The sequence below is a fragment of the Pteronotus mesoamericanus genome, unplaced genomic scaffold (genome assembly GCF_021234165.1).
Source record: "Pteronotus mesoamericanus isolate MK-2021 breed Mesoamerican mustached bat unplaced genomic scaffold, CSHL_Meso_final contig_269, whole genome shotgun sequence".
Taxonomy (NCBI): Eukaryota; Metazoa; Chordata; class Mammalia; order Chiroptera; family Mormoopidae; genus Pteronotus; species Pteronotus mesoamericanus.
Genome location: NW_026555114.1, coordinates 303,584 through 330,632, shown reverse-complemented (window position 1 = coordinate 330,632; position 27,049 = coordinate 303,584). Strand labels below are relative to the sequence as shown.

At 41.4% G+C, this 27,049-nt stretch overlaps 1 protein-coding gene and 1 pseudogene across 2 annotated transcripts; one reads left to right on the top strand and one right to left on the bottom strand.

Annotated features, from left to right (window-relative positions):
* DUSP14 (dual specificity phosphatase 14) lies at nt 1-26,358 on the top strand. 2 transcript variants are annotated; one of them, XM_054574833.1, is made up of 5 exons: nt 1-121; nt 18,952-19,084; nt 20,801-20,962; nt 23,203-23,279; nt 25,055-26,358. In XM_054574833.1, exon 5 carries the CDS (start codon nt 25,147-25,149, stop codon nt 25,741-25,743), a length of 597 nt encoding a protein of 198 aa, XP_054430808.1. In that variant the 5' UTR covers nt 1-121; nt 18,952-19,084; nt 20,801-20,962; nt 23,203-23,279; nt 25,055-25,146; the 3' UTR covers nt 25,744-26,358. The 2 variants fall into 2 exon arrangements, with proteins under 2 accessions (XP_054430808.1, XP_054430807.1); XM_054574832.1 differs by lacking the exons at nt 18,952-19,084; nt 20,801-20,962.
* On the bottom strand, nt 3,645-4,123 carry LOC129071539 (transcription and mRNA export factor ENY2-like; annotated as a pseudogene).
* Nucleotides 26,359-27,049: the final 691 nt, after the last annotated feature.

The window sequence follows — 27,049 nt, the reverse complement described above, 5'->3', positions numbered from 1 at the left end:
GCGCGCCGCCCGCCCCGGGCGCGGGCGGAGGTGAGAAGGGGGGTTGAGCGCGGCGGCCAGTCCGCAGAAGCCGGGAGCTGCGCTGGAGGAAGGAGCATCAGTCTTGATCTCAGCGGAACCGGTACGTGGCCCGTGGCCCTCGGCCCGGGTGGAGGGCGGAGGGCGGGCGGACGAGACTTGGCGCCGATGAGGCTCTGGAGCGCTGGTGGTACGGAACGGCCAGGGCCCCGCACGACCCTCCTCTTTGGAAACTTTGTGCCGGCGCCCCCACCTGCTCCCAGGGGTTCTCGCATCCTCAGGGTGGCAGGGAGAGGAGAAGCCCGGGGCCCTCCGCGACGCCCCCTCCTCAGTGCGCAGCTCCTGCTTCGCTGGCTCTCAGCGCGCACGTCCTGCTGTTCCCCCTCTTCGGCGGACACCCCGGCTCCGATGCCGACCCTCCAGCTTCTGCGGAGCATCCTTGTCTGCTCCCCCCCACCCCACCCCTCTCCTCTGCGGCCCCACCACGGCCTCTATCTCCTCACCCTGCCGTCGGCATTCGCCCGCTCTGAGCCCCAGAAGCCAACGGCGGCCTTTGCATCTGCCAAAGGTTTCTGGTGCATTGATAGAAGCAACTTGACTTTCAGCAATGCCAAGTATTCAACTTGAGTATTTTTCTCTGCGGTGGTAGATTGGTGTGCACAGTGCTAACGTGTCTAATTTTTTCCTAAGTACCCTTGTTTCAAAGCGAAGTTGAGTTGTTTGTGTGTGAGGCGAATTGCGTGCTGTGCCTGCCTTAAGTGGATTGTATAACTACAGTATTTTATTTAGGTGGATGTTGCTAATGGTTCCAGCCAGTGTTATGGTAACTGAGCATCCCAGAGGCGAGGGAAGTGACTTACAAATGTAGTTCTACTGAGTAGGGATTTATTTAAAACAAACAAACAAAAAACAAAAACTACCTTGTACTTTTTATCCAGCAGGACCTCAAGGTATTTCGCATATATTAACTATTTTCTGTTCATTGTAATTTTATGAGCGGGGTAGGTAGAGAGCATTACCATCCCGCTTTACAGACCTAAAAACGAAGGAGAAGAGCCAAGTCCCGATTCTTTACTAACCTTAAAGGAATATGGACCAAGGGAGTTAACCCAGAGTTTCTTGGAATTTCTAGATCATAAGTCCACTCAGAAGTATAGTGCAGCGTTGGAACATCCTCCCTGAGGTTGTGCAGATCAATTAAAAATCAGAGGCTGGGGCCAGGCTTCAGCAACTTCATGCTAGGGACTCAGCTCTTTCACCAAGTGAAGTGATACTGGACAAGTCACAGCTGCTCTGGGTGTTTCCTGCTGTTTAAAATGAGGGGAACAAAGGTGCTATTTCCCTTGCGAAGTTGTCTGAGTGTGTTTGGAAGCTCCACAGACTTGAGCTGCATTTGGTGATTGTTGTTGTGGGCTCATAAAAGCCCTCCTTCTTGAGTTACTTTTAAAAACGCAGGAGCTCAGGCACCCCCAGAATGAATAACCGCCTCTCTTCACCAGAGATACCTGAGAACTCATGGCAGGGACCCCAACCTGGGTGAGGGAAGAGGGTTGCCTGGTGGAGAGGTAGGAAGAAGCCTTGCACAGGCGGCTTGACACATGGGCACTATTCCTGCCTCCAGCTCTGACTCATCTTCTGACGCTTGGGGGAGGAGAGATAGTTGCTTGATATTTTTGGCTTTCCCCCATAAAAGGGGAGATGGTTTCCTTCATTCCAAGTCTTTTTAACGTCAGTGTCAAATGTGTCTGTGCTGCGTTCTCATCTGAAATCTTTCATAGTGGTTGAATGCAGGTATGATTTCTATAATATCCTTTCATAGAATGCAAGTATGATTTCTATAATATCCTTTAATAATATTCTTTAGTATTTATATCATAAAAACTGGCCAGGTGTGTAACTCTGGGAAATCCTTTAAAACTTTAGCATAAAAACTAGCATTTTTAGATGATGGTCTTTAGGAAGGTGTCTGTGTTTGGTGGACGTCCTTTGTAATCGGAATTTTATTTTAAGGCAAAATGGATTAAAATTCTTTTTCTAAATATCACAAGAAATACCTTAATCATCTGTTGTGAAAACATTAAAACTTTACAGGTGAGGTTAAAGCCTTTTTTGAGCATCTTTCCCCAGAGCAGCTGCTGTGTGCATGTTTGTTGGGTTGTGTGTATCCTTTTAGATTTCTGTAAGCATTTTCATAAATGTCTTTGCACAAAGTGATTTTTTTAATCAAAATGAATTATTATAAGCTTAACTGGTCCTGTTCATAGTGATTTGATTTCTGTCTGGAACAGGTAGCATGTATTTAAATTAGACCTTGGTTGTAAAGTTTCATTAATTTTGATCTCATGGTAATATTTCTCTGGACAACAGCAAACAACCTCTTCTTAACTAACTTCAAAGCAGTTAAATCATTAAGATCCTAGGCATTCCTCTCAGTTGCAGATGAAACTTTACCTTTAGAAAGAAAGAAATCAATCTAGGACTACTGTGTATTCATCTTTTCTTTGCTTATAAGGAGGCATAAAAGGCAGTGGAAGGCAGGGCGAGTCACTAAAGCAACAGTGCCTGGGTATAAACTTACAGAGAGAACATTTAAGGTGGTAGCTTTAGTTATTTATGAAAGCTTCACTGGGGTGAAGACAAAGAAGGGAGAGTGTTAATTGGGCACAATTTAAATCAGGAATTTCAGGAGATGGGTGAGTTAAAACAAAATTCACACCAAGAGTTTATGGGTTTAAATGTTAGATATTTATTGAGGACTTTTGCAATGCTGAAGGTACCGTGCTAAATGCTGAGGTAGAAGGCGAATAAGGTCCCTGACCTCGTGTAGCTGACGGACTGACAGTGGCATTCGGAGAGGAAGTGCTCTTTCCCAAGATTAGCTAGAATTGTAATGGTTCTGAATTCCTGGAAATCAACATTGTAGTTATTTAACCTTTTTTTTTAAAAAAAATCTGAATTGTAACACACAGAAAAGGGTATGAAACATAAATGCGTAACTTACTTATTTTAAAGAAAACGTGATATAACCATCTTGCAGGTCAAGAAGTATCCTCATCACACTCTTTCCCAATGACAACCTGTTCCTTGCTCCAGAGGTAACCAAGCCAGTAACTAGCCTCATTTTGTGGAAATCATTTCCTTTCTTTTCTGTAGTTTTATACCCTAAATATTTCTCTGAACAGTGCAGTTTCACTTTGCCTGTTTTTTTACCTTTATGCAAATAGGATCAAAGTAGGAATTCTTTTTGTTGTTGTTTAGTTTTTATTTTATAATCATAAACTTAATTTTGCAATCTAGCTAGACTTGGAAAGGGTAAGGAAAATATGGAGCCCAATGAACTATAGCATTCTTTTAAATCCTTTTTTAAAAGCAATATTGGTGTGTGTGTATCTACACACACATAATTTTTTGTTTAAATTTTTGTAGCATTATATTTTTTAAAGTTCACCCATGTTACCTGTGACTATAATTAGTTTAATACCCTATGTGTGTGTATGTATATACAGCTATATATACACATATGCACACATGTTTTTGTTTTTAAATTCTTGCAGATATATAGATATAGATATATAAAAATATAGCTATAAATATCTATAGCTATAAATATATATAAAATGTATGGCAAGTTTTACTTTCAGAAATAAGACCACAAAACAACACAATCTAATTGAGTCTTAAAGGCTGGCATGCTGAGCAAGGAATGTTCTTATTCTTTCTAGAAGCTCCTCCTTTATACTGTCAGGTACTAGGGCTCTACCTTTTGGTGTGATTTCAGCCACCAAGTCATCAACAGTAACGTGTTCTAGTCCTTTTTCTTTAATTATCTCTTTATAATGTGTCTTCAGTTGATCCTTCCAGGCACATTCAATTAATTTAGCTCTCAGCAACTCTTTGAGGTGTTCTCTTTCTCCAGTTTCTATCACCTTTGGTTAATTGCTGCTCTGGTCTGCGCATCTTTGTTCATCTTGCTAACCACCATCACCACAGGTGACGGCTGTCCCTTCCCAGCGACGGAATGGCCCTTGCGCTGACGGCCATTACCTACCACACCCTGGGCTGCCCAGACTTGGACGCGCAGTAGCTCGGGTGCCTAAGCACACCAGTGTTACATATTTTTAATATTCATTCATGTTGTTACCTGTGGCTATAATTAGTTAATTTTTGTATGAACATACTGCAAGTTATCTATTTGTCATGGATGGACTCTGGGTTGTTTCTGGTCTGGTGCCGGGTCATAAGTCTGTGTATATCCAGCTTTACTAGCTGATGCCTATTTTCTGAAGTGGTTGTACCAATTTACATTCCTCCAGTGGTGTCAGCATTGAATTTATAATTCACTGTATTTGCTGTTTAACGACAATATTTTTACATATTTCTCTTTTTTTTTGCATTTTACTGATTTTTTAAGGAGATTTTATTTTATTTTTAAATGGATTTTATTTATTTTTAAAAAGATTTTATTTCTTTTTTAGAGAGAGGAAGGGAGGGAGAAAGAGAGGAAGAGAAACATTGATGTGTAAGAGAAATATCAATTGGTTGCCTCTCTCCTGCCCTCAAATGGGGACTTGGCTCGCAACCCCAGGAGTGTGCCCTGACTGGGAATCAACCAGTGACCTTTTGGTTTGCAGACTGGTGCTCAACCCACTGAGCAACACCAGCCAGGGTTGGGTTTTTTTTTCGTTTTTTGTTTTTTTTGTTTTTGTTTTTGGCATTTCTTAATTTGAGGGAGGGGTAGAGAGAGGGAGAGAGAGAATCAATTTGTTGTTCCACTTGTACATTATTGGTTTTCTTGCATGTACCCTGACCAGGGATTGAACCCACAGCCTTGGCATATTAAGATGACACACCAGCCAACTGAGCTACCTGGCCAGGGCCTGGGTATTTCTTGAAATGAATGAATACATGTCACCTATGTGGACTGATCCCTGGCCCTTCATGTACCATTGTATTTACATTTACATATGTTTAATTGTATCGTTTGGAAACATGCCACCCAAAGGCCAGAGATGGTTTTTCCACTGTTTAGTTGACAAATAGCCAATAGAACCTTTCCAGTGATCTTTTTTTTTAAAAAAAACAGACGTATAGAGAAATTTAAATATGCAAAATGAAGTATTAAAAATAAAAACGCCCAGTACCTAGAAATCTTTTAAAAGATTTTGGGTCAATCCTATCTCTAGGGCTCCAGACAGCTTGACCTGTGCCCAGCCCTGAATGTGCAAGCCAGCATTGCTGGCTTTAGTGTGTGACGTGTGTAGGAATCCAGGACAATTCCTGTGAAAGTGCCCTTGAGGACAGGTACTTACATGCTTGTGTACATGGGCAGATACACTAAGGGGCACCAAGCACAGACCGTGGTGTGTTTTTCCTTGGCAATTCCAAAGGAACCACAGCTTCTTTACTACCCAAATAAATGACTCTTACAATCTTTAAAGTGCACTTTCCCACAAATCTTTCTTTGTATGAGACAGAAGAGGTAGTTTAGAACTACCTCTTTTGATGTAGAAAATTTCTGCTTTCTGAGTAGATAGTTGCCTGTGCTTGGTGTTGCTAGCTAGATTTAAAGAGAGGGATATGAGGGGAGGGGAAGTGGAAGAAAGTGAGGGTATGGAGGTGTGGAGAGGTCGTGTTAGGACAGTTATTAAATTATTAAATTCAGATATTTGTTGAGTATCTACTGTGCCTAGTATCTGCTAACAGTTTGTTCTATCCTTAGAACAGAAAAGTTTTACAATTTTGTAGGTTTATAAAATACCCTCAGAGAGAGATACTTTTTCTTAGCTGGAGGGGTGATGGTAGAACAGTAGCCCAAAGAATGTGAGATTTTAAAATTTCTTTTTATTTCTTCTGTAATGCATCTCAGAAAATGACTAAATTGTTTTATTTTCAGTCTTTACATAAATCATGAATTTTTAACTTATATATTAAACATTTTTCCCAGCTTCTTTAAATTAATTTCAGTTTTATAAAACGATACCCAAGGGGGAGGATTAAAAAGTGTCAGACCTCTTAATCTGAGCGATGGGGGAAAAGTCCTGTTTGTGTCCTGTGACGCCCTTCTGGTGGGCTGTAACTTACGGAAGTGCTGTTCCCACCCGTTGCAGAGAAGAGGGGGCCCCTTGGTGTGGAAATCAGGGCCGTGTCCTGTCACATGTGTCCGCAGCCATCCCAGCCTACCTCGCTACTTCCCATTCTTTCTTTTACACTGACCGCCATTCACTTTGGTCAGCCTTCCCCCGCCATCTTGGAGTCTCAGAGGACAAAAGGCCCTTTTGAAATTCATGTGCAACTGCTTTTGTCCTAGAATATGTTTTTTTTTAAGATTTTATTTTTTTTTACTTTTAGAGTGGGGGGAAGGGAGGGAAAAAGACAGGGAGAGAAACATAGATATCAGAGAGAAACAGCAATTGGTTGCCTCAATAGGGGACCAAACCCACAACCCAGGCACGTGTCCTGATCAGTGGACCTTTCACTTTGCAGAACGATGCCCAGTTAACTGAGCCATGCCAGTCAGAGCTCAGAATGGTTTTAGCATCATTTGCCTATTGTAGGTCTTTTTGACTCCTAAGTTCTTTAAGTTTGTAGATACACACGAAAAAACTCTAAAGTGAGAGCATGTTGCTTCTGTTGACTGCTAAACATTTGTGTGGCAGACAGGGCATGTGAAGCCCCACCCTTACCTGGAAGAGAAAGACCATGAGGTGAGCTCACTTAACACTTTGAGGAAGTACTGGCAGAAGTAAAGTCCAGAGAGTGCTGTCAGCGTGCAAGTCATATACAAATTTGAAATCTAGATTTATGACTAAGAATTTTCCTAATTTAGCCGTTGTGTCACGCTGGTATAGTTCCCAAGTCATCTCAGCAAATCACCTGATGGTCTGGATCCCATGCCAGGCACAGGCCAAAGCCGGGAGAGGGGGCTTGGATCGATAGCCATTTATTATAGTTAATTTTCTTCTATTCCAAATAATTTTTTATTTTTAGAAATTGCAATGGCATAGAAAATTACCAACAATAAATTAACCAACACTGTTACAACTCAAGGTTGGTCATACTTACTTTATCACTTTTATTAAAAAAAAAAAGCATTATTAAGTTGAGACTTCCTTGAGCTCATTCTCTTTCTTCTCCACCGAGACAACCATCCCACAAATGTGATAGGTTTCCTTCCAACCCACTTTACTTAAATACAGCCGTGCGCTGTGTAACAACATTTTTAGTCAGTGATGGACCACATGCTTACTCTGGGAGGGTGGTCCCATATGTTTGTATAGAGCCGAGAAATTCCTGTCCACTAGCGATGTCACAGCCATTCTAAAGTCATAGTGCAATGCACTACTCATGTGTTGGTGGCAGTGTTGCTGTAAACAAACCTGTACTGCTTGTCCTAAAAGCACATACAGTTATGTGCAGTATATAATACCTGATAATAAATGACTATGTTGTTTATGTATTTAGTATACTGTACATTTTATAGTTATTTTTAGAGTACACTCTTTCTACTTATAAAAAAAAAAAGTTTGCTTTAAAACGATGTGCCCCGTTATGCAGGCAGCAGCCTTATATATTTCATGTTTATTAGGTCTCTTGATTGCATTATTTTCTCTTGTGCTTGACTTAATCTTGTGTTGTTTTGCTCATCATGGACTCTAAGTATAAAAAATCTACTGCTAATTTTGCCAATACGAGGTTATGTTGAGCGATTTACCGGGAAGCAAAACTAAAAGTGCTTAAGGGGTATGAAGGTGGAAAACCCGTGATGGTTATAGCTGGTTATAGCTCGCCAGTCAGGTGTGTCTCATTCCACCGTAGCTGCCATCTTGAAGAACAAGAGCAAAGTGATGGAAACAGCTAAAGGATCTGCTTCATTGAAGACAATGAAACTAACGAGTATTCAAAAAGGGCCTATGTTAGACATAGAGAAACCTAATGACCTGGATTGAGGATCAGACACAGAAGCACATTCCTTTCAGCACCATAATGGTAACTGCCAAAGAAAGGAGGGTTTTTTGTTTGTTTTTTATTTTTTCTTCACTATTGAAAGAAAAAGCTGGACCCGACGATAGGATGATAATGTTGAATTAACTTCTAGCTTTGGGTGGCTTAAACAATTAAAGGACTGTTATTCATTACTTAACATGAAAGTAAGGATGAAGTCTATGAGTGCTGATATGAAGACAGCTGAAGAATTTTTGGAAACTCTAGATAAGCTGATTGTGGAGGAAAACTACTTGCCAGAGTAAATATTCATCATGGATTAAACCTCCCTATTCTGGAAACAGATACTTGAAAGGAGTTTCCTCCATAAAAAGGCCAGGTCAATGCCAGTTTTCAAGGCTTTTAAGGACAGAATAACAGTCTTCCTTGGGTGCAGTGTTTTAGGCTACAAATTGAAACCCTTTGCGATCTGGCCCAGGGAAAACCTCAGGGCCTTCGGGCTTATCAGTGAGCACACACTGCCAGTGCACTGCAGGAGCAAGAAGTCGTGGGTGACTCAGCTCCTCTTCCAACATGCTCTCCAGAATTGCTCTTCTAGAAAAACAGAGAATCACTCTGAGAATAACAGTACCCTTCAAGATTTTGCTAATCGTTGATTATGGTCCCTTAATGTTGACATCTTCCTTTTATTGGTGATTTTCATCCCAGTATGAAAGTGGTGTTTGCTCTTCCAAACACCACCTCTTTGATCCAACCAGTGGAACAAGGAGTTATAGCAGCTTTTAAGGTCTGCTGTGTGAGGAGGAGCTTTGCCCAGGCTATTGTTGCCACTGAGGAAAACACAGAAGAAACTGATGCAATTTTGGAATAATTACAACATCAGTGACTGCATCAAGAACCTTGTTTGGGCTTGGGTTGACGTCACCAAAGAGTATGTGAATGGCCTCTGGAAGAAGACACTCAAGGGTTCATTTATCCATGACTTCAAAGGATTTGCCAAGGATGAGGAAGTTACAAAAATCAACAAGACTGTAGTGGAAATAACAAACAACTTTAACCTGGGTGTGGATGAGGATGACATTGAGGAGTTCTTAGAGGTGGTTCCTGAAGGACCGACTAAGGACAAGTTGTTGGAACTGGAACAGGAATGTATAGCTGAAGATGAGGCAAGAGAAGGAGAATAATCCGTAAGAAAATTCACAGTAAACAGTTTGACCAAAGCTTTTTCAGACTTCAGTAAATCCTTAAAAAGTTTGAAAACGTGGACCCCCAACGCCAAAACATTTTTATTAATAGAGAGGAATGTTCATGGCTTATCTACTTAGAAGCAAATGTATGATCAAACCACCATGGACATAGTACTGAAAAGAGTGACACCTCTTCAAGAAGTCCCTCAGGCAGGTCCCTCAGGAGTTATTACAAAAGAAGGCACTTTTATCATAGAAGATGACAGTTCCATGCATGCTTTTCTCCCTGGAGACCTTCCAGTGGCATGAGATGTGGAAGTGGAAGACAGTGACACTGATTATCCTGACCCTGTGTAGACTAGGCTAATGCGTGTGTTTGTGTGTTAGCTTTTAATGAAGAACTTTAAAAAGTAAAAAATATATATATATATAAAAAACATTTGAAAATAGAAAAAATCTTACAGAATAAGGATATAAAGAAATAATATTTTTGTATAGCTGTACAGTGTATTTGTGTTTTAAGCTAGGTGTTAGTACTAAGAATAAAAAAGTTTAGAAAGTAAAAAAGTTACAGTAAGCTAAAAATTTATTATTGAAGTTAAAATGTATTTTAATAAGTTTGGTGTAAGCCTACGTGTGCAGTAGTTAGAAAGTTTTCAGTAGTGTAGACTTTCATGGTAAGTGCCCTAAATAAGTGCACCATTTTTTTAAAAAATAGTTTTTGTAAATATTTTATTCATTTATTTTTAGAGAGAGGAAGGGAGGGAGAAAAGGAGAGAAACATCGATGTGTAAGAGGTACGGTTGCCTTTTGCACACCACAAACTGGAGACCTGGTACGCAGCTCACGCATGTGCCCTTACTCGGAACTGAGCCAGCAACCTTTTAGATCGCAGGTTAGCACTCAATCCACTGAGTCATACCAGCCAGGGCTATTTTTAAATCTTTCGTTCTATATCTTTACTTTTCTATGTTTAGGTATGTTTAGCTACACACACGCCATTGTGTTATAATTGCCTACAATACTCAGTACAGTAACATGCTGTACAGGATTATAGCCTAGGCTATATCATGTAGCCTCGGTGTGTAGTAGGCTGCACCATCTCTTATTTAGCTAAGAACTAGATTCTTCCCTTTGCTGTAGGGGCCTCAGACACATTCAGTTGCCCTCAAAATGCAACAGGCTTACTGTCCCTCAGCATGGAAAGAGTATACAGTTTCATGAGGTTCCTTCTGTCCAACTAATGCAAGAGACTTACCAGGTTATCTTATTCTGCTTAGAAACTCTTGTAGATAATTATAGATGCCTATGATTAATAAAGAAAAATAGGAAATTTTCAGTACTTTATAAGGTAATTGGTATAAAATCACCAAACATGTTAAATTGGGTCAGGGGTATGCTAAAGTTCTTGTAAGGAGAAAGTTGAGCCTCACTGCTAGAGTTTTAAGGATATTGATTCATCCAATAAGACATTAAAGGGTAAGGTGATCAGATGGCCATCAACTTTTCATTGATGAACCCTAAGTCTTATGAACTTTATTCTAGTTTATAAATTATTTCTTGTCTTTCTTAAAGTAATAATGATCATTGAAGGACTGAGATCTTATTTATGAAAAGATCTGCATTTTCTGAGATTTCATGGTCTTGCTTCTCAGAGGACAGTAGTGACTGGCAATTTTGAGGCACGCTTATACCTACCTTGGATATAATTGCTGCCTTTTTTTTTAAGTACTCTGCATCTAGGTGTACTGACCTGTATTTATTATAATTCATCACTTAACCAAAAATCTATGATTTTATTTAGTTTTTAGCGCTTGCTTCTTGACAATTTTAAAGTATCATTTATATAGGCTGTGGCACAAACTGGTTTCTAGTTATCACCAAACAACTTTAAGTGTGGTTGTGGAATTTTGTAAGCATTTTCTTAGTTGAGGTTTATCAGATTTTTCACACCTAAAGACCATCTCATACCACTTAAGAGTTTTCAAATTAATATTCAGATTATAGCTAAAACACAATCAGGCTGACCTTATGTTCCTTAAGTCCTTTCTCTTTGCAGTTTTTATATTCTTCCCCAGTGAAGTGTACATTTTGGTAGTCTTCAGGTCACTTGATCTGTCATGGTCAGATTGTATGACTAATTATCAGACAACTCCTGGAAAGGGGTTCTGGTCCCAGTGGGGTTACTGTTTTCTTTGTAGAGTCTGGGAAAGCCTCTTATCCTACGTTTACCTCTGATTCCTCACCTGGGAACCATGACAGCAGAATGATACTGACCCGTGAGAGGCTGGGCATGCTCGTGCGGTTTAAATAAAACAGGGGCTTGAGTTTGCTTCAGCAAGTCCAGTGGGACAGACTGAGGCAGATTAATGAGAGCACTGCCTCTCACACTTTAATGTGTATACTGATCACCTGTGGAATTTGATGCCACAGGTCCGGGGTGGGGCCTGAGATTCTGCATTTCTGCCAACCTCCAGGTTGATGCTGCTGGGTCTTGGATCACACTTTTTGAGTAGTAATAGTAGTAGAAAAAGGCTTGCCTTCTCCATCTGGAACCTAAAAATCAAGAGACTCTTGAAAGGGAAGAATGGCAGCATGTTTTAAATGGATTGGTGAAAAAACATGATAGTATAATTGTACCTATAAGACACCTTCCCAAGTAATGGCAGTCTATTCAATAAATGGTGTTGAGAAAATTGCACAGATGTGTGCAAGCAAAAAAGAAAGAAAGAAAAATTAGTCACACTATCTTAGTCACACCATGCACAAGAGTAAACTCAAAATGGATTAAAGACTTAAATGCAAGACTCAAAACCATAAAAATCCTAGAAGAAAACATAGGCAGTAAAATGTCAGACATTTTGCAGTATTTTTTCTGATATATCTCCTTGGGCAAGGGAAACAAAGGAAAAAATAAACAAATGAGACTACATCAAAACTAAAAAGTTTTTGCACAGCAAAGGCATCAACAAAATGAAAAAACCCATTGACTGGGAGGACATATTCACCAATGATACATCTGATAAGGAATTAATATCCAACATTTACAAAGAGCTTGTACAGTTTAACACCAAAATAAACCCAAAACAATCCAATTAAAAAATGGGCAAAAGATTTGAATAGACACTTCTCCAAGAGAAAATAGTCAATAGACATATGAAAATATGCTCAACGTCACTAATCATGAGAGATGCAAATTAAAACCACAATATCGCCTCACACCTATCACAATGGCTATTATCAATAAATCAAGAACAAGGGTTGGTGAGGATGTGGACAAAAGGGAAACCCTCATGCACTGTCGATGGAAATGCAGGTTGGTGTAGCTACTGTGGAAAACAGTATGGAGTTTCCTCAAAAAATTAAAAATGGAATTACCTTATGACCCATTGTTTCTGCTCCTGGGTGTATATTGGAAGAAAACTGAAATACTAATTCAAAAGAATATATGCACCCCTATGTTCATTGTAGCATTATTAATAATGACTAAGATTTGGAAGCAGACCAAGTGTTGGTAAGTAGATAAAAAAGCTGTGGTGTATTTACTCATTCATATACGACTCGGCTCTAAAAAAGAAGGAAATCTTACCTTTTGCAACAACATGGGTGGATTTCACTTATGCTAAGTGAAGTGTCAGTAAGTGAAAGACAAATCCATGTGATTTCACTTATATGTGGAATCTAATGAACAAAATAAAATAGAAACAGACTCAGATACAGAAAACTGACTGCTGTCAGAGGTGAGGAGGTTTGGGGGGCTTGGTGAAAAAAGTTGAATTTTGGCATTAAGCAAAAGAAAAAAATGTAAAACCTCGTAGACACAGATAACAGTATGGTGATTACCAAAGGGAAAGGCGGGTGGGGGGAGGTAGATGAGGGTAAAGTGGGGATAAATGGTGACAGAAAGAGACTTGACTTTGCATGGTGAACACATATGGTATAATATAAAGATGACATATTATAGAATCATACACTTGAAACCTATATACCTTTATTAACCAGTGTCACCCCAATAAGTTCAATAAAAATTTTTTAAAAATGCACCTCCCTGCCCTGGTCCTCCCGTAACCATAGTAACTCAACATGAGTTTTTGTTTTTTGTTTTTTTTTTAAGATTTTATTTATTTTTAGAGAGGGGAAGGGAGAGAAACACCAGCATGTGGTTGCCTCTCGCACTATTCAGTTGCCCCACCGGGGACCTGGCCCGCAACCCAGGCATGTGCCCTGACTGGGAATCCAACCAGCGACCCTTTGGTTTACAGGCTGGCGCTCAGTCCACTGAGCCACACCAGCCAGGGCTTGAGTTTCATTTTTAATGTTCTATCAGAAAATTATTTTTCCCTTAATGAAAGATTGCCACACTGTGATTTTTATTTGTAAGAGTATATTAACTTTTTTCCCCAATAGAATACATTTCTGATATAATAATGAAAATAATGAGGAAACTAATATTTATTTATGGCAATGTAGGCTAAAATGCTTCTATGTTAAAAAGGGTGACTTTTAAGATTTTTAAAGAACTAAACATTTTTATGGAAAAAATGTGATGATATAGGCTTTTCAGGTATACAAAATAAACAGTGTAGGCCTCCATTATATACTGGGACCCTCTGAAATTCCTAAAGCTAAAAATATTGTATTCGGATTGTTTTACACAGTCATCTCTAGTACAATCGTGGCCATTTTCTGTTTATTCAACATGGGGTGAAAAAGGAGTGGATAGAATTTCAGTTCTTTAACTGGTGATTCTAGTGGGTGTCATGATTCTTTTGAAAATGGGAAGTAGCCTCTGTGGCACTGGGATGGATGCTCCAAATACAGGGTCCGGCACAAATAACTCCCCCTTTTTTTAATTACAAAATCATAAGCATGTAATCCTCTAACATAACAATATCACACTCAAGCACACCACATGGCATTTTAGGTGAAGTGTTCAAATTAAAACTATAGATTATTACACCCATATTATTGCCCTAGGAACCACACTCAAGCAGGCTGCACTTCTGCCGGACCCTGTAGACTGTGACTCCTGGCTGCGATTCCCCGTCTGTTCTAAGAATGGATGCCAGTGTGAACAGGAGGCTGGGGCCCACATCCCTGGAGCTCTCCAATACAGGGCGTAGTCAGTTGTTAATAGCTTGTGCATTATTGAGATTACAGGCCCATTGGGCAGACAGTAATTCTTCATTTTGTTTAGCACTTGGTGCTTTGATGCTTATTATTCAAAGAAACCAGCATCATCTCTGATGAGACATTGCTTATAACTTGTAGAAGAAATACCTCCCTGGGGTTGGTTTAGGACAGCTCCTCCTTTTTGTCTTTTACCCCACCCACTCCCTTCTCCGGGCCAAAAACAGCATTTTTTTCCCCTGAAGAGGTAAATGGAACTGTCAGAACAACCTGGGAGGGCTGAGTTGAACACCATGGACAGCGACGTGGATGTTCCTTGGCTTTCCTTCTGGTCAACCTTGTCCCCGAAACCAGTGTGCTGCAGTGGGAGTGGTGTGTTCACTCACAGCACCTTGGAGTCTTTGTGGGTCAGTCTCTTACTCTCATTATCCTTTTTCTGTCTTCAAGTGCACATTTACTCAGTTGATTTTTGACACATCTGTGGTATAATACCCATATTTTCTTTCATTCTTGATCAGAATCTACTAATCTTAGAACTGAGCAGACTGAGGCTTCTTACTGTGCCTAGTCTGGGACAACTTCTTGCTGAGATTCCTCTGCTATCAGGAGGGCTTTCTCTGTCGTGAGTTGTGTACTTGCTTGTGGCAGTATTTTCCTATTTGGGGCAAAAAGAGAAACTGAACAGCTCGGCTGATCTGGGCAGTATTTTCTCTAAGTGACATTTAAACATGTGCTTAGGCAGATCCAAGGCTCCTTTCATGCATTGAAGGCACTGGTTGGTGATGTCCAAGTGCTGTAAGGCAGGTGATGGAGCACAGCCACCCCCAGCGGTCACACGGAGAAGCCGTTCGTGGGCTTGAGCGAGGAGCCCAGACGCCTCGGATTTTCCTTGTTCAGGGACTTGTGTACCTCAAGTGGAAATCGTCTCACCCTTTCTGAACCTCGTATTTGCTGACCTGTAAAAAGGGGTCAGGAGTGTGTGTTAGAGGAGTACCGTGGTGTCTGTGTCCTCTGAGTGCTCTCTGGCAGATGTTTTTCTAACCCTTGGAGCCAGCATTGGCATTTTGAGCAGGTTTGTTGGCACAAGACTGACTTGCAGCAGCAGGGAGAGGGGATCATGTCTGTCTCACGTGGATTCTGCTCTGAGAACTCACAGTCCATTTTCTTTTCCCCGTAGCACCTAGTACCCAATCACCGCCCAACAAGTGAGAGTTACAGAATGCTAGGCTGCTGGCCTGCCCATTAGTTACCTTGGCCTTTGACAAAGACTCGTCTGCTGAGAAGGCCAGTGAGCCTGAGACCCCTGCCTCAGGAGGGCAGCTGGCCTCCTAAGCAGAATGATTAGTTGGGAGACCACAAGACTTAGTCCCTCTTAATCAGGCAGTAACTAGATAACCTGGTTGGAAATTTGGTTAGCATTTTCCAGATTTTCCACATTGAGGAGGGAGTTATCACCAGCAATTTGGGAGCCTAATTTTGTGTTTATTACATGGTGACTTTGCTTTTTAAACTATCAGGATTATGCCCGGGAAGGACTTGGAAGTGGCAAGTCACAGTGCTCAGCTTCAGGACAGGATGTTCTCATGTAAAAGTTCTGTCCATGTCCACGTCCATCTAATCTCCACGTCCGCACACCTTATGTGACTACTTCCTCGTTCCTCCTCATAACGCGATTGCGTCTGTGTACTTCTCCAGGTACCCCTGTATTGTAAATCATCAGATGTGGGCCCCCGAAGAGGGGTGTAACCTTGGGTAAGGCGGCTCCCTTTGGGCAAGGGCAGTTTCTGGGGAGGGACTTGTGATCTCTCAGCACCAGAACCCTGAGTGCCTCAGTTCTGAAGGGGGAATCTAAGTGGCACACCACAGCATCCACCTCTGCAGTGGCCTCAAAGTGTGTCCTCTGACCAGCAGCATCAGCATCACTTGGGAAATGGCAGTTCTCCAGTTCCACTCCAGAACTGCTGAGTCAGAGGCAGGGTGGGACTGGGCAGTCTTTTGACAAGTCCTCCAGTGATTCTGCTGCACACCCAAGTTTTAGAATCACTGCATTATAAAGCTGTAACTTTTTATTTTTCAGGGTCTTTTTTATTTGAGGTGTAATTGACATGCAACATATTAGTTTCAGGTGTACAGCATAATGATTTGATATTTGCAAATATATTGCAAAATGAACACCATGAGAAGTGTGCCACCATACGTAGTTATTTTTTTTCTTGTGATGAGAACTTTTAAGATTTACTCTTAGAAACTTTCAAATACCTGCAATATAGTACTAACTATAGTCACCGTGCTCTACATTACATCCTTATGACTTATTTATTTTGTAACTGAAAGTGTGTATCTTTTAACCCCCTTCACTCATTTAGCCTCTCCTCTGGCAACCACTAAGCCATTCTCTGTATTTAGAGGCTTGGGTTGTTTTTGTTTGTTGATGTTTTTTGGTTTTGTTTTTTTTTTAGATTTGATGTATAACTGATACCATACAGTGTCTTTCTCTGACTTACTTCACTTAGCATAATGCCCTCAAGATCAGTCAATCTCTGTTGCAAATGGCAGGATTTCCTTTTTATGGCTGAATAATATCCAACTGTGTGTATATTACATTTTCTTTTTCCATTCATCCATTGAGGGACACTTAAAGTTGTTTCTATGCCTAAGCTATTGTAAATAATACTGCAGTGAACATGAGGGTGCATGTATCTTTTTGAGTTAGTGTTTTCATTTTCTTTGGATAAATACCCAGAAATAGAATTGCTAACTCATATGGTAATTCTATTTTTAATTTTTTGAGGAACTTTCATACTGTTTTCCATTGTGGCTGCACCAAGTTACATTCCTACCAACAGGGTTCCTTTCCTTTTCTCACCATCATTTGTTATTGCCTTTTTGATAATAGACATTCTAACAGATGTCAGGTGATAGTGGTTTTGATTTATATATCCTTGATAAGTAATGATGTTGAGCTCCTTTTTGTGTACCTGTTGGTCATGTGAATGTCTTTGGAAAAATGTTTATTCGGATCCTGTGCCTTTTTTTTTTTTTTTTTTTTTTTTTTTTTTTTGCTATTGAGTTGTGTTAGTTCTGTATATAGTTCAGATGTTAACCCCTTGTCGAATATGTGATTTGCAAATATTTTCTTTTATTCTCTAGGTTGTCTTTCCATTTTGTTGGCGGTTCCCTTTGCTGTGTAGTAGAATTTTAATTAGATATAACATCTAAATCTATGGATGCCTAGATTTCTCTCTACTTTTTGTGTATCTACTATCAGTTTTTGCTTTGTGGTTACCATGAGGCTTAAATATAAAAACTTAAAATGGTCTTTTTCAAGTTGGTAACTTAAGTTTGGACACATTTTAAAGCTGTACATTTTTACTCACCTTTGTTTTTGAAGCCACATTTTATGTCCTTTTATCTTTTATATCCCTTAACTAGTGTAGTTATAGTTGTTTTGTCTTTAACCACTTACAGCTGGTATGAAGGTTAAATCTACTATGTTTACATTATATTATTCTAAATTTTAATATGTTTATCTTTACTAGTGAGATCTATACTTTGATATATTTTCCTGGTACTCATTAACACTGTTTCTTGTCAGCCGAAAGAAGTCCCTTTGCCCTGACCTGTGTTGCTCCATCGGTTGGGCATTGTCTCACAGAGCAAAGGGTCACTGGTTCAGTTGCCAGTTGGGGCACGTGCCTGGGTTACAAGCCTGGTCCCCAGTTGGGGCATATGTGGGAGGTGACGGATCCCAGTTTCTCTCCCTCTCTTTCTTCCTCCCTTGCCCTGTCACTAAAAAGAAATAAATAAAATATTTAAATAAGAACCTAGAAAAACGTTTTTTTAAAAAAGTCCCTTTAATATTTCTTGTAAGGGTGATTTAGTGGTGATGAACTCCTGTAGTCTTTGTTTGTCTGGAAAACTTTCTCTCCCCTTTAATTTTCAGTGACAACTTTGTTGGGTATTCTTGATTGGGATTTTTTTGTTCTCTCAACACGTTGAATATATCATACCACTATACTCCGGTCTGTAAAGTTTCTGTCAAAAAAATCTACTTATAGGAGCTCCTTTGTATATAACAAGTTGTGTTTGTCTTGTTGCTTTTAAGATTCTCTCCTTGTTTTTTAACTTTTAACAATTTAATTACAGTCTGTTTTGGTGTGTGTCTCTTTGGACTTCCTGGATGTGGACGTTTGTTTCTTTTCAGAGGTTATGGAAGTTTTCAAGCCATTATTTCTTCAAATAAATTTTCTGCCTCTTTCTCTCTGTCTTCTCTATCTGGGAACCCTATAATGCAAATGTTGTTCTGCTTGATGTTGTCTCATAAGTCTTTTGAGCTACCTCCAGTTTGGAAGTTTTCAAGCCATTTAAAAAAAAATTTTTTTTTGAGGGGAAGGGAAGGAGAAAGAGGGAGAGAAATATGAGTGTGTGGTTGCTTCTCGCACACCCCCTACCGGGGACCTGGCCGGCACCCCAGGTGTGTGCCCTGACCGGGCCAACACTCAGTCCACTGAGCCACACCCCCCAGGGCTCAAGCCATTATTTCTTCAAGTAAGTTTTTGCCCCTTACTCCCTCTCCTCTTCACCTGGGACACCTATAATGCAAATGTTGTTCTGCTAGATGTTGTCCCATAAGTCCCTGAAGCTATCATCACCATTTTTCATTTTTCTTTTGCAGCTGTCATTGTTTGAATTCCACTGCTCCGACTTCAAATTCATGGACCCTTTCTTCTGAGTCGCCTAGTCTGTTATTGAATCCTTGTAGTATATTTTTCAGTTCAATTATTCTTCAGCCCTGTGACTTCTACTTGGTAATTTCTTTTATTTTCTATTTCTTTGATGTCCTCACTGTGTTCATTCATTCTTTTCCTGAGATCAGTGAATATCTTTAAGACCATTATCTTGCATACTTTTCTCAGGTAAATCACTTATCTCCATTTTATTAAAGACTTTGTGAGGTTTTATTTTGTTCTTTCATTTGGAACATAATCCTTTGTTGATTTCCGATGACTGTCTGTTGGTTTCTGTGCATTAGAAAGAACAGTCACATCTTCCAGTGCAGAAACAGTGCCCTTGTGTAGTAAGTGAACCTTACCATTCAACCCTGTGTTAGTCTTGGTTGTCTCTCAAACCCTTGTGATTGTCCAAACAGCATATTTTATTCTTAGTGGCTCCCAATAGATGTGGGTGTGCCAATACCTGTGAGTGTTCTGAAGGAGAGGATCTCAGTCAGCAGCTTTTAATATATCCAATCATCTGGTCAAGATGGCAGAGTAGGTAAATGCTGTGCTTGCCCCCTCCCACAATCACATCAGAATTTCAACTGAAGTATAGAACAGCCATCCTTGAGAACCACCAAGACTAGATGAACAAAAGTACGTTCCAGGGACATAAAAAGAAGCCACGAGACTGGCAGGGGCGGAGATGTGGAGTGGGCAGGTCCCACCCCCACTGTGTGGTGATTAAGAACTGTGAGGGACACCTTGGCTTTGGACGCCCCTCTGAGGAGAGAGGGGTCCCAGCCCCACACTGGCTCCCCCGTCCGTGGTTCCAGTGCCAGGAAGAGGAGTCCCTGGAACGTACAGTTGTGAAAACCAGCAGAGATTGCATTCTCTTTGAACGCCAGTCATACGTGTTCTTTTTGAGAGTTGCACAGAGATCACTTGTGCACAGACTCACTCGCTTTGGGTTCCGGTGTGGAGGCGGCAGCTCAAAGAGCACCAGGGACATACAGGGAGGAACTGAATTGATTGGCTTCTGGGCAAGGGCTGAGGGGCGAGGTCAAGTAGCCTTCTCCAGGGTTGGAGGCCCTGTCAGGTGCCCGCCCCCCATACAACCGGCAAGTGCAGACAGGTGCCAATCTGAGCTCTCCATTAACCTGGTTAACACCATTTGCCCAGTCCTGGCGATTCCCTGAGACCTCGCCCCACCCAACTCACATGCCTGGCCCAAGCCACCTCCAGCAGCTTTTCCACAGAAGTGGCCTGTCTTGACTTGCACTTTGAACTTTCCTAAAATCTCTCAAGCAAGCAGCAGCTGGCCTCAGCATTCCCTGTACCTCTTGGTAAGCGGTTCCAAGCCTGGCACAAACTCCACAAGCTGAGACCAGTTTGCTGCAACTCCCATCAGGTGGCACCAAGCCTGGCATAAGCTGTGCCCAGTATTGACCTGAAACGGTAGCTTCCGCTGAGCAGCCACACACCCAGCACAAGAGGCGGTTGGCGTCAGCTCACACTGTGATGGCCATCAAAGGGCCCCCAGCCCGGCACTAGTGGCAACTAACCAGCGGTCACTTTTAGCTCCCACCGCAACCCCTGCACGAACGGTGGCTGACCTTGGCCCACACCACAGCCCCTCTCAGGGGCATCCAGGAGCCTCCAGGACCAACACACTCTGGCCGGTTTCAGGCCACACCCGAGCACCCCACCCAAACAGCGGCCCTCATGACACGCCCACAGGGTGGACTCAGCAGGCAAAATTTAAAACTCTAATTTGAAAAGATCTATGCGCCCGTGTGTTCATTGCAGTATTATTTACAATAGCCAAGATATGGAAACAACCTAAGTGTGCAAGAAGATGTGGTAAATATAGACAATGGAATGTTACTAAGCCGTAAGAAGAAAGTTTGCCGTTTGCAGCAACGTGGATGGACCTAGAAGGTATTATGCTGAGTGAAATAAGTCAGAAAGGTAAATACCGTATGATTTCACTTACAAGTGAAATCTAAAAAACAAAATAAATGAACAAAGCACAAACTCAGAGATACAGAGGTTAAATTGATGGTTGCCAGATGAGCTGAGGAGATGAAAGGTGAAGTTGGATTAAGTAGTACAAGTTGCTAGCTCTAAAAAGTCAAGATGTAAAGTACAGCATAGGGAATATAGTCAGTAATATCGTAATAACTATGTGTGGTGTCAGATGGGTACTGGACTTAGTAGGTTGATCGCTTCATATGTTATATAAGCATCTAATCACTGTTATACACCCGAACTAATATAAAACTGTAAGCCAACTGTAATTGGGGGGAAAGTATATAAATATGTGCAGTCTTGTGGGACCACAAACGTAAGTCCTGCAGGCCGCTAGAGCTGGGCTAGATGTGTGCCAGAGCTGAGGCCAGCGCAGGCCAGAGCTCCAGGACTAGCAAATACGCCTTTCACAGAAAGGCAGGGTGTGTCTGTGTGGTGCCCTGGGGGTGGGAGCTGGCCAAGAATTCTGTTTGTTACAGTCCCATGGGACCGAGGAACCCACGTCCTGCTGCCTGCCAGAGCTAGGCAATCAGGGGGCGTGCCCTGTTCGGTAGCCACAGAAACCAGGGCACCAGGCACATACAGAAGCCCATCTCCAGGAAACAGTGGCGCTCTGGGGTGCAGCAGAGGGAGAGTGTGGAGCCGGTGCTCGCCCTCAGAGGTCTCTGAAGAGGACGACGGTGGGCCCTTACGTGTGTGTAATTATCAGCCTGCCCCACGGGCTGCAAGCTGTGGCTATTTTTAAAGCTTTTTGAAAAAAACTACAGTGGAGCCTCAGTTCTCAAACAATAAATTGTTCTCGAAAACTGTTTGAGAAGTGATTTGTTAAAAAACTGAACCTGCTTTGTCTCCTGAGAGAAGCATGAGTGATTTTACAGGTATCAGCTTGAAAGGGTTGTTGCATAGAGAACTGAGACCCGAAGTTTATTTGCTGAGACATTTTTTCATGAACAACTTGGTTGAGAACTGAATCGTTCAAGAACCAAGGCATTTAGGAACCAAGGTTTGACTGTACTTTAAAATGTTAAATACACACGTATCATTGCTGTTCCACTCCTAGGTATTTAAACCAAGGGAAAGGAAGGCATATGTCCATACAAATGAATGTTTGCATGAACTTTACTTGTGATAGCCTAAAATAACTCAATTTCCTTCAGTAGATGAATAAACCATGATATTATGTATCTATACAATGGAATGCTACTCAGCAATGAAAAGGAATGAACTATTGATATATTCAACAATATGGATGAATGGCAAAATAATTAAAGGTCTAACACCTTTTGGTCAAAATAACCACCCTATGTTGTATGATTATATAAAAACCTAGAAAATACAGATCATAGGGACAGTAAACAGATCAGTGGTTGCTAGGGAATAGGGCTGTGGGGGGGGATGAGTTATAGAGGCATGAGGATATTTTGGGGGATGATGAATGTTATTTCCAAGGTCATGACGTCTCAAAGGCATACATATGTCAAAACTCATCAAGTTGCATGCTTGGTCAAGTTCTGTATCAGTAATGCCTCAGGAGAACTGTACAAAGCAATTAAAATTTAAATCTGATGGTACTGGGAAAGGCAGAGGGAAGGTGGGAAAGGAACACATTTTTAATGATGCTCATGAGTGAGCATGAAATCGTTACATAAATGAATAAATAAGAGCCAACATGGAAGAGAAATTTCAGATTGCCCTCTCCAACACCACTTCCTGTTGTCGGCGTTCGTGGCTGCAGCCGCCCCTGCAGCACGGCTCTTCCTGAGGCATCTTCCGGCACCTGGCTTAGCTGTGGCACCAGCACACCAGTCTCCACAGCTGGGTTGACCGAGGGCACATGGAAGAGACTTTTAGCTTGTTTTGCATCCCTTGCTGGCCCATTAAGTCTTTGACATCCATCAATACATTGTGGTCTCTGAATCTCCTCCTCTTCAAAATTTGTCTTTGTTATGGTCAAAACCATATTTATATTTGTTACACAGTGGGTTATGTGTCATTAACGAAAGCTGATACTTAGGTTGGTATTTCTGACCAGCACATTCTTTAAAGGCACATCTAGATATAGTTAACATGCTTTCTACTTCCCAGATTTATTCCAGTCAAACCCAGTTTAGTAAAAAACCAGGAGGAATTCTTTTCAACTTCCTGATTGGCCACATGCTTGCCTTCTTTTGTTTCTGCAGATTGGCTCTATATCCACTGTGGTCAGCACTCCCTCAGGACTTTCCGGATCCAGACCCAGGGCTCCAGACCCTCCCAAGTGAGTAGCCTAGCACCACCTCTGTCTGCGGAACCAGGGATGCTGTCTCACTGAAACCACTTTAGGCATCACCCTTACATCATCCTGGGGGGGATAAGCACGCTTTCCAGGGGAACAGACTATAAAGCAGTGCGAATTTGCAGTGAGAAATTGATGTCTAAAATCTAAGGAAACCAGTTATTTTTGTTTTGTTATTAATATATGCTATGTAGAACTTAGATAATATTGACTGTCTTACAGTAAACACTGTATTAATGAGAGAATATAGGTTTTTAAATATTAAACTAAATTCATTTCAATCCAACACATCTGGATTCACCTTGGAGCTTAAAACTGGCTGAGGAAGATGAAGTTATTTAACCAAACCCAGGGTCAGGTCAGCTAAAATGCTCTTTAACTTGTACAAATGAATTTTTGAGACCATGGTCTTCAAAGTGCCCAGGATCATTTCCATGGAAATGCCACAGCACAAGTTACTCAAATTTTAGTTGAATTTCCAAAGTGTTCAGATGTCACAAATATGATAGGAAGAGCTGTTCTTTTTTTAAAAGAAATAATAGGCTAAAGTGACCCTATGTCCTGGCTTTTCTGTAACTGATCCAATTCACTATCTTTTCAGTTTATAAAGGCAGTTCACTGACTACATTACAATGTAATATCTTAAGATCTCTCTGTCTAGAATTAGACATGGTGGTAGGCAACAGTGTATAAAAGAACATGGCCATAGGAGGGAATCAGCATTTCTGATTTTTTCCCAAATTACCAAGGAATACCACTCTCTTCAATAGGAGCAAGACCCTGCAAGGTTGTTGTACAGGAACTAGCTGAAAAGTGTCTTCCACTTTTCCTAAAATAGGATGACTATTTCCATTTAATGGCTTTTTAATTTTTTATTTCCCCATTTTATTTATTTACATTTCAGTAAGTTTAAATCCTTGAGAGGTATTGTATTACATGGATTCTGTGTCCAACGGCCTCAGCAGGAAGGTTCCTTTGGGATTTAGCATGAACCATCCACTGTTTCTGTGAGCATGAGCCTACCTTTCCGCAGGCAACTCTGGTTTTGTTCTGTTTTTCCCCAGGAGTTAGTGTGTTATTCTGTGCTTTGTGCTATACATAAGCACATCTCTTGCCTGTAGAATTCAGTTTCATCTCAAGCATAATACACCTTCAATGTTAAGACAAGCTGTGTGCTCCCTCTGGTTCCAGAGACCCTGCTTATAGCCAGCAAAAATGGCCTTGGCCCACAGCCTTCCAGAAGTATTTGTCGTTACAGGAGTCCTGTTCCCAGCAGGCCTCTGCAGGCTTCAAGATAGAAAAAGGAAGGCAAGCAAATGCCCTTTATTAAAAAAAACAGATCACCAGACTGCTGAGTATTTTTCTGTCGTTTTTTTTTTTTTTCCAATTGATTTTAGAGAGGGAGAGAGGGAGGGAAAGAGGAACATCGATTTGTTCTACTTATTTATGAATTCTTTGGTTGATTCTTTTATGTGCCCTGACCAGGAATTGAACCCACAACCTAGGTGTATTGGGATGACATTCTAACCAACTAAGCTACCTAGCTGGGGGCTGAGCTTGCTGTTTTGCATTGATTTTACATACTGGTGTCTTAGGCTGCTTTTTCTAACTGATGATCCATAGATGATTTGTCTACGTTTTTGAAAGAACATACTCTAATATAGAAAATAATGATTTCTAATCCTTTTATGTTCCCATTCCACAGTACTGCAGAATCAATAGCATATAAAGTACTGACAGATACCTGTATTTTGCAGGAAGGAGATTATAACTTCGGATTCCCTGGGAGAGGAAAACAGAACACTCTGGTCTTGCTTCCAATGATGCAAGTGTGATTGTCGGCATCTCCATGGGCTCCCGAGGTCACAGCACACTACCACGGACTCTTATGGCCCCTCGGATGATTTCTGAGGGAGACATAGGAGGCATTGCTCAAATCACCTCCTCTCTCTTCCTGGGCAGAGGCAGCGTGGCCTCCAACCGGCATCTCCTCCAGGCTCGTGGCATCACCTGCATTGTTAATGCTACCATCGAGATCCCCAATTTCAACTGGCCGCAATTTGAATATGTTAAAGTGCCTCTGGCTGACATGCCTCATGCCCCCATTGGACTGTACTTTGACACCGTGGCTGACAAGATCCACAGTGTGAGCAGGAAGCATGGGGCCACCTTGGTGCACTGTGCGGCAGGGGTGAGCCGCTCGGCCACCCTCTGCATTGCTTACCTGATGAAATTCCACAGTGTGTGCCTGCTGGAGGCGTACAACTGGGTGAAAGCCCGGAGGCCTGTCATCAGGCCCAACGTGGGCTTCTGGAGGCAGCTCATAGACTACGAGCGCCAGCTTTTTGGGAAGTCAACAGTTAAAATGGTACAGACACCTTACGGCATAGTTCCAGACGTTTATGAGAAAGAGTCCCGACACCTGATGCCTTACTGGGGGATTTAATGCCACCAAAGTTTGCATCAGCAGCCCCTTGGGCAGGACCAGCATCTGCTACACACCGTTTGCTCCCCTCTTCACCTTTCTTTTCAAAGGATTGACTTTTGATTCTCCCTGAAGTGTTTTTTACACTGGGTGTTCAAGTTTATTTTAATTGGTATGGGGGCAGGGGACATAAGGGGAATGCATACATTGCTAGTAACATTTTTAAAACCAACATTTTGGAATAGTGTTTATGAAAATCTTTCACTTTTAATTTTTAATAATTTGAACAGTTTAATAAACTGGTTCTGCTCTATTTTGAATCCCATGCCTCTTGGCATCATGAGAGGTGCAGGAGGAGCTCAGTGCAAAAATCACTTTGGGTCCTGGTTAACCCTCTAGAGACAAGCTCTGCCTAAGGCTGCTGACCACCCAAGTGCTTAGGGAAGATTGATACCAGCTTCCGTCTCTATTGGATTAGCCCTATTCTTTCCTTCCCCCTTTATTATTTAGTAACTTTGTAAGTCAAAACAAAATGATTATTTAGCTGTTAAGTAACTATAATGAAATCTGCTGCAAATACCCTCTTGAAATTAATATGCTCCAGGACTATATCAACATTATTTTTAATAAACCTATCTGCTTAACATTAGAATTTTTACTAAGGATTTCAGAGGGGTGGAGGTGGGGCGGCGGTGGTGGCGGGGAGGGGTGTGTGTGTAAGAATGATGCTGTGTGTGTAAGAATGATGCTCTCCCATAATTAGGTTAAAATGCGGCTCCTGTGACAATGATGAACACTACTTAAAATAGACATCCCAGCTGAATCATGTCAACATTTCACATCCTTGCAGATGGGCAAATATTATTTACAGTGCTGGAACGGTGGAAAAGAGCATAGAGTGTACACTGATAAAAGGTAGTTTTCAGTTGTCTCTTGGTAACTGGAGTGCACCAAAGCAGTGAATCCTCCATCAAAGAAACTGGTTTTTCATAAAGGTTGTGCCTTTTTTTGCTTGACTATTAAGACACACAAATGCCCTAAACCAAACTTTAATGCAGAAGATAAGCAAATAACAGTAGCTTCCCCTGTTGAAACCAGGACAAAGTTTCAACTGCTCCTAATAAGTGTGACAATACAACTCGTCAGGGACCTGGTGGTTTAATTAGCTCTCCTCTCCCACCTCCTGAGAAGTCACTGGGCACTGCCAGGCGGCCCCTTCCTGTTAGTGACGGCAGCCACTTGGCACAGCACTGCATTTTTTTTAACCTCATTTTTTTTTTAACCTCATTTGCCAGGTAGGTTGTAGCTAGTTATTTGTGGAATAAGT